The sequence below is a fragment of the Acipenser ruthenus genome, chromosome 19 (genome assembly GCF_902713425.1).
Source record: "Acipenser ruthenus chromosome 19, fAciRut3.2 maternal haplotype, whole genome shotgun sequence".
Taxonomy (NCBI): Eukaryota; Metazoa; Chordata; class Actinopteri; order Acipenseriformes; family Acipenseridae; genus Acipenser; species Acipenser ruthenus.
The window spans coordinates 28925623-28940681 of record NC_081207.1 but is presented as its reverse complement, the minus strand read 5'-3'; the positions used below and the strand labels follow the sequence as shown (position 1 = coordinate 28940681).

At 40.1% G+C, this 15059-nt stretch overlaps 1 protein-coding gene across 11 annotated transcripts in view; it reads left to right on the top strand.

Moving 5' to 3' along the window:
• The window catches only part of LOC117424621 (protein MTSS 2-like), a 48251-nt gene that overhangs the window by 7249 nt on the left and 25943 nt on the right, over nt 1-15059 (top strand). For all 11 annotated transcript variants that reach the window (XM_034041171.3, XM_058992748.1, XM_034041164.3 and 8 more), the window contains exons 2-3: nt 4426-4487; nt 4779-4852. In XM_034041171.3, coding sequence (XP_033897062.1) covers nt 4426-4487; nt 4779-4852 — 136 coding nt within the window. The remainder of the gene's footprint in view (nt 1-4425; nt 4488-4778; nt 4853-15059) is intronic.

The window sequence follows — 15059 nt, the reverse complement described above, 5'->3', positions numbered from 1 at the left end:
ATTTAATCATAGCAGCCCTAATGCATAACCATTGACAACTCTGCTTGTCCATTAAAAAAAAAATTAATGGGGGATAATGATGTTATAATCATTGATAGACAAGGAGCTATATTCATACACACCATAAAGGATAGGGAAATTGGCCCACTGAACAATGTTGGCAATCTATGTAGGAAACAAATCAACTTTGGGATACCCACAGAGGTCAGACTTAAGCAATTGTGACTGTTTTTCTTCTTTTCTCCTTCTTCCCTAATTTTCCACTGGAAAATGAGATGAATTAATCATTCACTTAACAGTCCCTGCAACAATGCCCCAAACGTATTCTGCTTTTCTGTTTGTATCTCAATGGTTTAGTAACTTGGAATTGCTGCAATGACAAACATCAGCTGATGAAAATGCCTTTCTTTGTAAGGATCCAGCTAATGTAATGTGGAGTACTTCTGATAGAAAGCCTTGAACTGCAGAGCCATGATAGGAACAGCTGGTAAAACTGAAGGTTTGTTTTCAGTAAACTTACAAAATGTCATTCTATCCAAGTACTATAAAAAGTAATGTTCTGTTTTACTGTGAGCTGGACACTCCTGAGCCTTATTTGGCAAAGCAGAGGAAATGCTCAGCTGTGCCCAATCACGCTCACAGTGAAAGATGAAATAAGTCTTTTATGCAATGGCAGCCTGATTTTCATCCCAGCTGCATGCTGCGTAATATCAATTAAACCAGTGAGTTTCTGTGGCAGATGTTTTGAAAGATGAGATTGAACGGCAAATTCTTTTGAGTCAAACGTACTGTATCGGTGTATTCATTTTTGGTAGTTTATTTAAAAGCACTTACCTGACTGAACACACATTTGTGGGAATAAATAAGTACTGTTACTGTGAAGAACACAATTGAGGGTTGTCCTGAAAAACAAACTTGATAGCCCACAATTTAATTATCTTTACATCACCCATTCGTTCTACAGACTGAATTTGTTTTATTGTTTTTCATTTTCCTGAAAATATTTTTGATGGTAATGTTAAACACGATTAGGTGAATCTGAAATTGTAGGATAGCAAGTTTTTTTTCAGGACAACCCTCAATAGTGTTCTTCACAGTTACAGTACTTATTAACCTCCCTACAGCAAGACTATTGCACACCTGGGTGTGTTACCTATATCTCAGGGCTAATCAAACACATATTGCATTACATAGACTATTGCATAGCAGTTTCATCCATTGCACATTTTAATATGTGCTTGATTAGCCCTGAGATATAGGTAACACACCAGGTGTGTCTTATTAAACTCATAGTAAAACTAGGAATGGATCAAACTGCTATGAAATGGGAGTCTTATTTCCCTCCCTGCTCCAGTACATATACTGACAACGTTTTGAAAATAATCTTCACAAAAGAATCACTACTGCTGCAATGTCAAGCACTTGAAACTCAGGCTTCGAAACGTTCTTCAATTTGCGTCTCTATCTTATCCACCTCTTATACTCAAAAAGTGGGAAGTGGTCTGATATCAGCATTGTGTCAGTATAGGGACGTGGGACAGTGAATATTACAGCTCTGTCAGGACAGAGTTCTAAGTGAAAAATGTATAATGACAGCACTGCTAAGTGAGTATTACTGTGAAAAAGAGGTGGGGCTGCCAACTGTGTGTGAATACCAAGCTCTGTTCCAGTGGTTAACCAGGGAAATTAGTTGAATTGTGTACACGGCCTCCTGTGCAACATTTACTTGAACAGGACTAGTCTTGAGAGAAGTGTGTTAGTGTGCACGCTACAGAGTTATGTCTACACTACACCACCCTGTATATGTGAAAGGGATATGGGTGTTGCTGGAATCAAGAATAGCCTAGAAGTAAGAATGAGAAGGGCCCTTGTTGCTATTTGGTAAAGTTCTGATTTTGTCACATCCTGTGCAAAGGACAGGTGTCTAAAAGATGGGGATTGTGACGGATACAAATTAAATATTTATATGGACATTGTTTTACCTTTAATGGAACACATTTTTCAATACGTATCAAATCCTATGTTGTGGAACTTCAAGTTTAGCATGAGAGATGATAAATATGCAGAGGTGACATGTTTAAAGATGGTGCTCATATTAAAAAAAAAAATTGATACAAAGTAGGAAACATTATGTTCAAATGGGCCTTCGTAGGATTTCATACGCATGAAAAAATGTGTCAGTAGACAAGTTCAATTCTGCAATATGGCCTATGCTAGTTCTATTAAAGGTGAACCAATTTCCATAGTAAATATTACATTTTTATCGGGTCTCTCACATGTAGCCAAAATCCTAAATGAATCCATTTGCAATCTAGGCTTCATTTACTCTGCAGTGAACAGCCCTTGACGTCTTTGTCATAACAATGCATTGACAAGCACATCGCAGGAAGAATGACAGTAAAGCAGAAATAAAAAACAAAACCCAACAAAGAATAGTATGTGTGTTCTGTTCTCCATTCAATCAGACATCGTTTATAAAGCGTTTGCCCCCACCCTGTCTCTTGTAGTATAAAGTATCTTCTGACTCACATGATAATTGACAAGAGCTCTTCCCAGACGCTACAGAATAAAATAAAACTGCGACACAGCCTTTCAGCTTTAACCAGCTTTCCTTCTGTTTGCAATTACTGTACCTCCATTAACTTGCTTTGTAAAGTTGCTTTAGGGGATTTGCACTCTAGATAATATATAAAACAAGTGTTTAAAGTTGCAATTGGTGTCCAGATCAATTTAAATGAAATCCATCACCCCAGCAATTACCTGCAGAAAGTGTCATGGAAAAATATGATAGCTGTAGCCGTTATGATCCTTGAAATAAGATGAATAGTCTTTTGGGTTTCCATCACTTCTACAAAGAAGCTGTTGCTGATCCAGTAAACTTTGTGTTTTATGTAGTAAAATTGCAACTTTAGCATTAAACATAACCTAGTGATTTCATGATTAATTAATATTGGCGTCCCATTCATAACGCATCCTACTCATATTCATCGATGATATTACAGTGTATCACAAAAAAGCCTTTGTATTTAAACTGTAGCAGGTAACTTCAACCAGGCTGTTTGTTGGAATGCTTTTGGAATGAAGAGCGAGAGAGAGAGAGCCCTTTTAACGTTATAAAGGAACATTTCGATAACTCAATTTAAAGTACTACAAACATTTACCAGTTTATTTTCTCCAGTTATTACAAACAATATGCACATGGGATGTATCTGGTCAAATGTGTTCACCCGTGGTTAAAAAGTAATAGCTGTGTAAAAGACTGGAAGTATGGAGAATGACCTGTACTTCAACGTTACAGACTGCTGTTATATTATAGTATGCTATTTGTTTTACCTGTGTTTATACATTGCATTTTCTAGGTATACAATTTTTAACCATGTTAATACAGTCTGGGTTTTACCACGCGTCCATGTGTGTTGTCATGCCTTTAGCACAGTGTATCAGAAAAATCTAAAAATAAAAATAAAAATCTGTGACAGGTAAAAGAGACTATTGGACCTGTGTAATTCCAAGATAAATCGCTCAAACATTCAAAATTCCTACAGTTTGTAATAGCTAACTACTCCACAATGAGAACAGGTGCATAACTCCACTGTCTTCGGACTGGAGACCCCAGTCAGTAAGCCCCGTACAGAGTTTTAGCTTTGATAAGAAACACTGAAATAGCACAGATATTTGTTGGGAGTAGCTGCTTGATAATTGGAGTGGATTGCTTGCAAACAAATTGTCGCTGTTTACAATTGATTGAGTCTATTGACTGGAGTGTGCTCCATTACTTGAGAGCTAGGGCATTGAGGTTGGGTGGATATTAAAACTGGGATATGGCCAGCCTATCTGTAAGTAATTATTTAATGGAACTAATTATTAATAGTTATTTAATGGAATTAATTATACATATAGTTGTGTAGAATGTACACAAGGCCCTGTTATAACAATGTAATTACAAAACACAGTACCAGTATGTTAATTAGAAAAAAGTCCTAATTAATGATACTTAAAGAATAACCACACATTGAAAAGGGGAGATTATCTTTCTGCTTTGAGTAGGGATCAACACTTTCCAAAGTTATCAATGACTAATATCTAAGTCTGGGTTCTTTGTTGTGTCTGTCTGACTCACAGTGCAATTTTTCCTTCTGTCCTTGCAATCTTTATAAATCAACTTAACTATAATGTCGGGAAAGCACAATGATTATGAATCTGTTCAAAGACAGTACCAATGTGATTTGTGTGACCATATATCTATCTATCTATCTATCTATCTATCTATCTATCTATCTATCTATCTATCTATCTATCTATCTATCTATCTATATATATATATATATATATATATATATATATATATATATATAATATAAATCTAGCAAGGCTATACCGTATAACTTTAGGAAAAACTAACATGCCTTCTTGTTCCCATTGCAGAGCTCCTACCCCATTTGGGAAGACTTCAGTGCCAAGGCCACCAAACTGCATTCTCAGCTGAGGTGAGTACAGTGTATCTCTCCTTCTCTCCATACCTCCACACTACAGTACACTCAGACAGCCACTAGCTGTATGTCCAGGGTGGTGAACTGACTGTGTCCCTGTGAAAGCTTTGTTTTTAGGCTCCTGTGTGTTCAGTTCCTCACCCCTTCTCTGTGGATAGAGGTCTTCAGCCTCCAGTACTGTCAGACCCTTACCTTGCACAGGTAACCCCTGTGCTGAGCTGCCCTGTGAACAGAGAGGCAGGCAAATAGATGGGCAGGGATGACTAACGCTGACTGTCTCTGTCACAGGACCACAGTGCTGGCTGCTGTGGCTTTCCTGGATGCCTTTCAGAAAGTGGCGGACATGGCGACCAACACCAGAGGTAAGGAGACTTGTCTCGTCCACATTCGATAGGAAACACTCTGTGGTTAGGAAGCTGGGGTCGTCGAGGGGCTGGGAGGAAGCTTGCGTGCTGAGAGATATTTTCTCGTTTGAACAGTGGTGGTTTGTGATTCATCATGAGAGGTTGAATTTTCGCGTTGAAGGTGCTGGATCGGACATCTTGTTTTATAAAGATAATGTTGAATGTTTGCACAAATTTAAATAAATACAAACACAAAAGCATTGAACTGTTCATTAAAAAGAACGCATTGCACTGTGTCTAATTAAACATCTTGCACAGCCTGTGAGCCATTTAACTCGCAGTGCAAGTCCGGAGATTGGCTCTGATCTCATGCAGTGCTAAACTCCATAAGGAAACAAAGACATTCCAAGTACATAAGATAGTCTTTTATAATTGCAAAGTATTTCATTGCAGCATTGCTTAGCAGTTCCCCAGAATACAGTAAGTACTAGAATAAACAACCAGTCAACATTCCATATTTTCCTTATTTTGGGAATCTTAGTTTACATCTGATAATGAACTATTGTGAGCTCTAACCACGTGGCTAAGCGTGCCTATTAAATGTGAAAGTTTAATATTGGTTTATTTTCGGCTGCTGCTTGTTTTTAACAATAGGAGTCGCCCTCTTTCATCATTGCCATGTCCTCTGGTAGTTAAGCTTCCTGTGAGGACTGGGGCTATTGTTACTGAGTCCGGCCACATCCCTGAGACTGAGCTTCTGTGTTCAAATATAGGCCCTTTGTATGTCTCAGATCTGAATTAGCAGTAACATTTTTTTTTTATGTTTAACAACTTTAACCTCTAGAATTGCTTTTTTGTAATGTATCATGTGACCCCCTGCACCAGGAACCATCTGTTTCCTATACTAGTGTACACTGATCCCTAGTGTACACAGGTTAGACATGTTTAAGACATTTTATTGCATTGGTCTTATCCTGCATGTGTCTTGGTGCCCTCCACATCTGTTGCTAATACTGTACCAATTTTGATGAAAGGTGTAGTAAAGTCTAAAGTGCTGTAGGACCACAAAACGTCCTATTTTTATTCATGTGTTTTGTGAGACACCAAACTATATTCTAGTGTGACTCCTACAGTCTAGTTTAAGATTCTTATTGGGTCTCCCAGAATAACACCAGAGATCTGGAGGCTGGAATAAAACTGACTGTATCGAGGAGGCACAGATGTGTGATGTCTTCTCTTGGGCATCATTTGTACTCCCGTCATTCCTTCACAGGAAACAAACACTAATTCATTTTTCAATGTGGTTTTGTTGTTTCCTCTTCCCTGTTTCCTGGTTCGGACACTCCCTTTTGTATGCCTGGGAACCTGCACAATATATATTTTTTAGAAACATTTGCACATTTGTGTTGAACCTAACTGAATCCTTTGAAGATCATTTATCCAGCTAACAAATGGTAAAAAAGGACAAATAAATGTATTGAAAGAAAACATATAATAATAAAGCATATCTTTAAAACCATATCAGAAATCACCATCTTGACCAGTTTCCGGTATACCGTTAATAATCTGATAATTGCACAGATCCATTAGCTCCAGAATCAAGCATTTTCAATTCCTTACCGTAAATATCATATACTTGAAACAACAATTCAAAACGTTTAGCAATAAAACAGGAGCTATATGAAAACAGAGGGGCAGTTAGAGCAGGAAGCTGTATCAAATTCATTCTAAAGAACAGTTCTGTCTGTACACATCTTATTTACCTCTTATAGTGTCATGTGCTTAGAACCTCAAGGCTTTTAAAGAACCAGCAATGCCACACTTTCCTTATCCCTCAGCCTATCAGTCTCTACCTCAATGTGGACTTGGAATGTACCCTCTCTACTATGTGGGGGTGTCAGTATTTTAATTTGTTTTAATTTATAGCAGGTATGTGAAGCAAGGGCCATCTATTTCTATTACGGTATGAACTACTGCTTGTAGTCCGTCTACACAAGACCCAGTTCAAACCCTTGTAATGGATTGAGCGACACACATGTACTATGTTTGGAGACACTTGCAGTAATATGGTCAATGAAGGTAGGACAGTCTGCAAGGTGTATAAATTGTTCTGATGGGATATCTGATCATTGCTCAATTATTCTGTAATTCCTTGGAAAGGGAAGCGTACCCTATCAAAGTCTGTATGATCTAGCCTACAGAATACATCATTCCATCAGTAATGTGATCGAGAGCCAGTATGCTACATATCACAGAACGTTATTGCCTTGTCCTTCTTCTTCACAAATATACTAACGCACTGAGGAGAAGAAACGTAGTATTGAAGAACACAGGTGAGTAAGGAAAACTCCTCTACACTATATACTGTACTGTACTTTGTGTGAATTACAGTATTGGAGGTTTATGTAGGGCTGCAGCAGATGCTGGCAGTGATTGCTGCAGATTTGCAGGGCAGGGCAGCAAAGGCCACAGCATCAAATGTAGGTCAGGGCTCTCCATGGCGCACACACATGCACATACCTGGCACGTGATTTTCAGGAATTCCTTTCAGTATTGGACGCTTTCAGTATTGCTTTTTAATGTCTTCAGAATCGTCAGAACCTAATGACAGATCTTCACACGAGAGGCAGACAAGCACTCACACACACACACACACACACACATCAGAGAGGAGAGAGATAATGACAGCGAATGAAGGAGTGAGAGAAACAAATAAACACACAGATGGTGGGTGTAGGGGGTCTCTGTGCAGAAACAGTGTCTTTCTAATCTAGCTTAGTAACATTTCACCAGTAGATCTTCCGAATTGACATTCACTGTAAGCCTGTCATGGAAGTGGCAAAGTAACACTTAAGTCATGATCTACAACCCAGATGCAATTTCCTGTACTGTTAATATAAATTAGCGTAATGCAGGCCTTAACAATAGAAATTGACCCTTGTTGGTTAACCAGCGTTTCTTCAATGAACAGACTCAGTGCTTTGAAAAAACCTCATTCATTTTACAGCCTGTAAAACAACTAGTTGGGACCAGGCACTTCACAATCAGATCATGGACAATCCCACCATTCTAGGGCATTACTTTGGTTAAAAACATTGCCAAATGATTTCCAAATAAAGATGCATGCCTTTCAATTTGTTGGATTACATGCAAATTCCATAACTGGTGAGCTGGAGAGCTGGAGAGTTATCTGCCTTAAAACACCAAGAAAATCAAAGAGCTGCACCATCCTGTTTTCATTAGCTTGCCAGAGGAGATAATGAACAAGCACAGAGGTCACTCACACGGCTCCTGATGCAATACCAGCTAGCAGAGCCATGCATTAGTCCAGAGCAGCACTTTGCCAATAACACATTAAGAGATGGAGTTGGAACTTGATGGATCGATTGGAAAGATTGATTGAGAGGAGTACAGACCTGGAGTATTGATTAAATGATTGGACCATATTTACTTTAAAAGTTAAAAAGTGAACTGAATCGATTAGGTATCAAGTGACAGGGTTGAATTTACACAGCGGTAGATTTAAGTGAATGTCTGTTATCTAAATTTCGTAATTCAAAAAGAGCTTGTAAGTTACGAAGCCCTTGCTGTCAAATGAAAAATAACATCTTGTGAAAGCATATTATGTAAGCTGATATATTCAGTTGACCCTTTTCCCCTTATGGTACAAGACTCGTGGCATATAGTTTGTGCATGTCGGCAATTTGTTTTTTCTCTGCAGTGCCGTACCTCTTCTTTTTTTTTACATGCGCACACACGCGCACATACACACACACTCACACACACGCATACACATCGGCCTGCCGGTAGCTGGAGAGTAATCGGAGGTCAAAAGTGAATGGTGCACAATCTGTAGCACTGCACCACTGCACAGTTCACTGCTATCCTACTGTTATCTGGAACAAAAACCTTTTAAAATCTGCTGCTGCTGCAAAAAACACATACCTGATTGTTATCTAGAGGTGAAGCAACTGACTGTTTTTGTAAACCAAGGCACTTTATCATGTAACCTGCAGCGTGATACTCGATGCTGTACCATATACCATCACACACTGCAGAGCTGCTTGCAATCCGACAGGAAGGATGTGTTGGACTGGGAGGGGGACCCCTTGAGACTCGTTCCTCATTTCAAAACAACAGCCTTACAAAACAAGGGCTGAGACCCACTACAGGCACTACAAGAGATCAGTTCAGATACCGGGTTCTGTTCAGCACTGACCACAGCATGCACAGGTTTGGACTTGAAGAAAAAATTAAAAAAGGAAAAGCAACTTAATGGTGTACTTACTGTACTTTTGCTTTAAAAAACAAAAACAAAAACAAAAAAAACATTTTAATACCCACATTTTGAATTGTGTTTTCACCCTTCTGTAATTTGTAAGAGGTACACAAGAAGGAGACCAGCGTTTCAGCTAATGCCCTCATCTTGAATGTTTTCATCTAGTTTTTTTTTACGTAAAAAGTGTATTTTATGGATCACCTTTTTTTGCATCCATTATTAGGTCGCCTTGTGATTGTACGGTATGTGGATGGGGTCTCTTCAGGGTGATGTAAAAGCCATGCGTGAGCTGCCACAGGTTTGAGCTTCAGCTGACTCCAGATTCTGACAGCACCGCCGCTCATTCCCAGCTCATTCTGCCCTGCGATCAGGGGTTGACTGAGCCGCTGTTCTCCTGCCAGCCTGTTCATTGTGCCCTGATTAAGTGGAAATTCAGTCCCTTAACAAAAGGGTGACAGCCTTGGCTCAAGGCCGCTGGCAGGGCGGGCAGAGAGGGACTGTTGTTGGTTTGCTGTGGGCGCTGCTGGCATGGCTCTCTGAAGAAGCACCCACAGTCAGCGCTGGAGTCTATTAGCAGCACTCACAGCTCATTAGGAGGAACTTGGACTTGAAGCAAAGGAGTTTTTATTCTGTTTCCACATATAGTGGAGGCTTTGTGCTGGCAGGTCAAGGCACAATGAGCTTCTCTGAGACGAGGACGTCTCCGCCGCTGCAGTGAGCGAGGGACACTGAGAGCCTGTTTGACACTTCCGAGAGAGGGCTGGAAATCTCTGTGACCTCTTCTTAATTGGACAAAATAATGTTGTTTTTATACATTAAAAGCAAAAGGAACAACTCAAAAAGATGGGGTGGTCTGGTGGTTAAAGAGGAGGGACTGGTAGGCAGTGTGGCCTAGTGGCTAGAACCGAGGGACTGGAGGTAGTGTAAATTACAGCCACTACCTTAGTGGAGTCTGCCCCTGTCAGCTCCCAGCTCTGATTAACCTGTAGAGGCAGAGGCTCGCACATTGCTGCAGATGGGTGAGGGAGGGGGTGGACAACACAGACCAGCAAATAGGCAGCCCAGATTAAGGCGGGGTAATCCCTGGTATTAAGTTTTGGAAATCAGGCATGATTACTCTCGATATCAGTGTAGGGCTGTTGCTGGCTCAGCTGGAGTTTTTATTTGACACATTCCCCCCCCCCCCCCACTATGTACATCTGGATTCAGCTCAGTCCTTGCAGAGTTGTCTAAGCAGAAGCGTTCAAAATGGTTGTTAATAATTTATTGTTGCTAGTGTCTGGGTTAGAATGGCAACATAAGTAATGCAATGAGTACACATAAAAACACATAGCAAGCGTGTATGCATATACTGCATTATTGCTAAATTATAGCTGCGGTTTTACAAAGCAGCTTTACTAAGCATTCCTGTGTAAAGGTTTTGGAGATGTGATCTTGCTAGAGCCTGCAAGTGTTTCTATTGTGATGGCACAGGGACACACCCATGACTGGCAAAACTATGCAGTGTGTCCGTCCATCTGTCTGTCCACCCGTTTGTCTGTCTGCCACCGTTTACAAGGTGAACACAATAACTGCCTTGATTTTGCACACTTCTAGCCTCCTGTAGTTGTTTTGGATTGCATTTCGCTATACTCTGATAAATTCTCTATGATGCGGTTATGAAGACCCTCTGTAAGCGTGTACACGGCTTCCTATCTTTGTGGTGCTTTGAATTTAATAGCAACATAGAAAAGGGCAATACAGTGGTAATGCATGTCTTTCTTGAATGAATGGCCCCTTATTCATGTGGCGCTCATCCAGAACGCTGGCATGGGGTTGCAGAGCTGTTGCCACACTGAACGTTTCAAAAACTGCATTATTCATCAAAGTCTGAGTTTGAGCAGCTTTAGAGATTTGACACATGTTTAGTGGGGGAATCATTACAATGTTCTTGAGGAGAGAGCACGGCGGTCACTCCTCCTCTCTGATGACCTCATTGCATATCGTTGCAGAGCGATGTGAACAGCTTCCATGTCCGGGAGCAGGGTTCAGAGGTCAGCTCTGCATGTTTACTGTGGCAGGGAGCCAGGCCTGAGCTTCACACACTCTCTCTCACACTCACAGACTGCCTACTCTCACTGGAGAGCAGGGCAAGAAAAAACACTGATATTTATAGCTGCTTTCTTCGGGTTCCTGGGAAGCTTGTTAGAGTGGTTGTATTCAAAAGCCTGATTCACTTTTCAGTGTGTCTGTAGTTTTTTTTTTTTACTTGCATATTGCATATTGGTGTCAATTGTTGTGGCCCTCTTCACCACAAATCATAAATTCCAATACTGCACGCTGATTACTTTAATAGCAAGCTGTAAGTAATTCAAATTGTCATGAATATACAGCACTCCCCCTTAAGATAGGTATAGTGAGGAAGCACAAAATGAATAATAGCATGCAAGTCACTGTAGATTCATGATATGCTATTGCTGAATTTACAGCTATGGCCAAAAGTTTTACATCACCTAGAATTTTAGGATTATATATATATATATATGTTAGGGATGGGACGAATACAGCGTTTCTGAATAATTTTCCTTTAAATTGAAAGCTGGTTAAACTTTTAAATCACACAATTAGGTTGTGCTGTGTTTATAATCTCCAAAGTACTTTCAATTAAAAACAAATGTCACCCTTTAATTGTCACCCTGTAAAGAGGTGAGTTTCGCGTGGCCGATGCAGATGCATATTATAAACACATAAGCATAACAATAGTGTGTTAACATCTTCAGATAGGGTTTAAAAAAGATGTTAAGGTTTAAAAGTTTTAAATTGAGATGAGGCAAAACATACATGATGATAACTGGCCAGTTGAAAGCCAACAATTCCCTTTGAATGGAAAGCACTCTACAGAACCTATGACATCATTTAAGAGCGTCACCATGTTCAAATTAAATGTCGGTTCTGTTTTGTGTTTTTTTTTTTTTTTTTTTAAACCCTACATGAAGACATTACACACTATTGTTATGCTTATGTGTTTATAATGTGGCTCTGCATCGGCCACGCAAAACTCACCTGTCTACAGATTAAAAGGCCACAATGTGTTTTCAATTGAAAGCACTTTAGAAATTATACACTCAGCACAACTTAACTGTGTGATTTAAAAGTTTAACCGGCTTTCAATTGAAATGTGTCGGTTCAGTGAGACCTTAAAGGAAAATTATTCGGAACCGCTGCATATATATAGGAACATAATTTTGATCTTTTATTTAACATCATGTCAAGAAACTACAAAATGATATCATAAAAGTTTACCGGAAGCCATAGATAGATTTTTCCATTTTTGTCAGTTTTTCGTTAAGTATATGGAAAACTACAAAGTGGTACAGTATGTAATTCAGTATGTTAACATAGCATTATTCAGCAGGTTTCATTCGACTTTACAAAGCAAAATTAGTTAATTCTATAGAGTGATGGAAAACATTTGACCATAGCTATAGATTGATGCCGTGTTATTGCTGAACTGACTTGGTGACTGACAACTAGAGAAATAAATGGTTAGAGATTAATGGGCTAATGGAGCAGGGCTACAGATTATAATGCTGAGCCAAGATTAAAAATCCTGATTTGGGGGTCTCGGACTATGGACAATGGAGAAGGGCTGTCAGAGTTTATTGCGCAGAGGAGATAGAAATCGCTCAGTACGCTCCGGGAGTATAGAGAATCAAGCCAGGCTGTCAGATTTGAATTAGCACAGCGATCATAATAAACTGGTGTGATGCTTAGAAGCCACAGGGAATTGAGTGAAGCTGTCAGGTTTTAATACTGAGCAGAGATGGAGATTGCTTTCCAGCACCCTGAGAGCACAGAGCAAGTACAGGCAGCTCCGGGTTGTGAGTGTCGCAAGCAGGCCAGGCTGCCGGTGGGTGTGAGCGTTCGTTGAGCTTCTCAATACAGAGCGACCTATAGAATTAGAACAATCAAGTGCGGAATGTAAAAGTGGTTATGTTCCGAGGGACTGCGCTCTGAAATAAATAGCCTTAGCTGTTCTGGAAAAAAGAAATTTCCAAAGAGGCAATGGTTGATTAACCTCTTTTTAATGGATTAAATAACTTTTCATCAACCTCTTCCAGACACTGTTGTATACAAAACTGTACAATTATCCAATACATGCTTAAATAACTCATTAGTTTCTTAGCAAACGTGGGCCCATTATTGCAAAGCATATCCTGCATTTGTCTGGGGGCCGTGGCATGGTTGGCAGTGTAGGAAGAACTCAGATGCTCCGTTTCATTAAGCAGCTTTCGAGCTAGAGCACTTTTATATTCCCCGGGTGACTTGACATCAATGGTGAGTAAGTTCAGGCCCCTAAGTGCTGTGTTGTAGTAGCTGTTTATCTGCTGGATAGTGGCTACTTGTTGGCCTGGTGCCCCACTGAAAAGCTTCCTATTGCTGACTGTGGCACTGCTTGCTTACCTCCAGTTGGCGTGGAGCTCATCCAGTGTGTGACGGGTCAGTGCAGTCACTGTCATCCATGGGATTATCATCCTAAAAATACCCAGGATCTGCTTCATCTGCCAGCCAGCACCCCAGCAAGGTACCCAAGATGTCTGCACTTGTCTTGCTGCCTGCAGGAAGATAAGAACTTTGGAACCGGTTTGTCTTTACAAAGTTAAAGGGAAGTCTGAAAACATGAACTTGTGAAGTTCTGTGGCATATAGACTGATAGATCATCAGCACCCCATGAACATGTTTAACTGGATTGAGATACAGGGATTGTGGTAGCCATGGAAGAGGGATAAAGTTCATTCACAATTCTGGCATGATTGATCATTCTAATAAAGAGATGAGGTAGTACAGATAGATAGATATTCTTAGATAACATCTCACCGTAGGGAAAGGTATTAGTATTCCTGTATGGTCAGCGCACGTTTGAAGCTGATTGCTGGCAGCAATCACAGTGATGTTTATCGGTGGATTCTAGCTCTGGAGCTCGGGATGGTAAAGTGTAATCTCTCGCTTATTCTCTCGCTCTCTCTTACTGACACACAGACTGAGTTCCAGCGGCTCTGCCTGCCCTGGATCAGTGTGTCAGCGAGGGAGGGTTACACCTTGTAATTCAGGCTGTAAGCCCCTCCAACTCCTTGGCTTGGCAGATGGCAGCGACTAGGGGAAGATGGCTACTGCTGTACAGTATTAATGCTGGCCATCTGGAAGTGTAGCTTCCTCTCCTATCTCCTATCGCTCAGTGCTACAGGGCAATATGTACAATTTGTCAAAGAAATGGAAGTACAAGGCTAAGTTTGCTTTTATTATATGACAAATTGTGAAGCTGACCTTTATACAACTAACATTAATCGTTGCAGATGTGCCTTCCCATTCTTCTCTTTTAAAATGCAGCCCTGAAATGCAAAACCAAATATCAAATATTTCCAAACAATGACCTTTTGAAAAAAGGAGAACTATTGAAGTGAGTAGCTATACTGATTCTGCTGTGAGTTTCTACATCTCCAGGGCTCTTCTGCTATGTGTGCCCACCTCATCATTAACAAGAGAGCAGTGTTTTTCTGTAAAGTTAGGGCACCAATTACCTTTCCAGCTAAGGGAGCATGGAACCATACAACAGAAATTTTGACTTCAGTTGTTTTATAGGTAATTTGAAATTATTATTCGCAGTTACAGACACACCAGTGGCAGGGAAATTGCAGTTCAGCTCAATCATACCTGGTAGACACAATACAGCCTGTGCAGATTACCTTCAGCCTGGAATCTGTCACTGTACACCTACACTGTTCTCATGACTGCAGTCTTTCATTCTTATTCAGTATCTCGATGCTGGTGGTTGCGTGGGGTTTGCATGTTGAATGTGAGTCTTAAAAACCAAGGATCTGTTTTTAAGAACATATTGTTAAATAAATGTGCTTTTTTTTTTTCATTTTTCTTTTCCACTGATGGCCTTTCACAGAGAGAGTGTTTGCT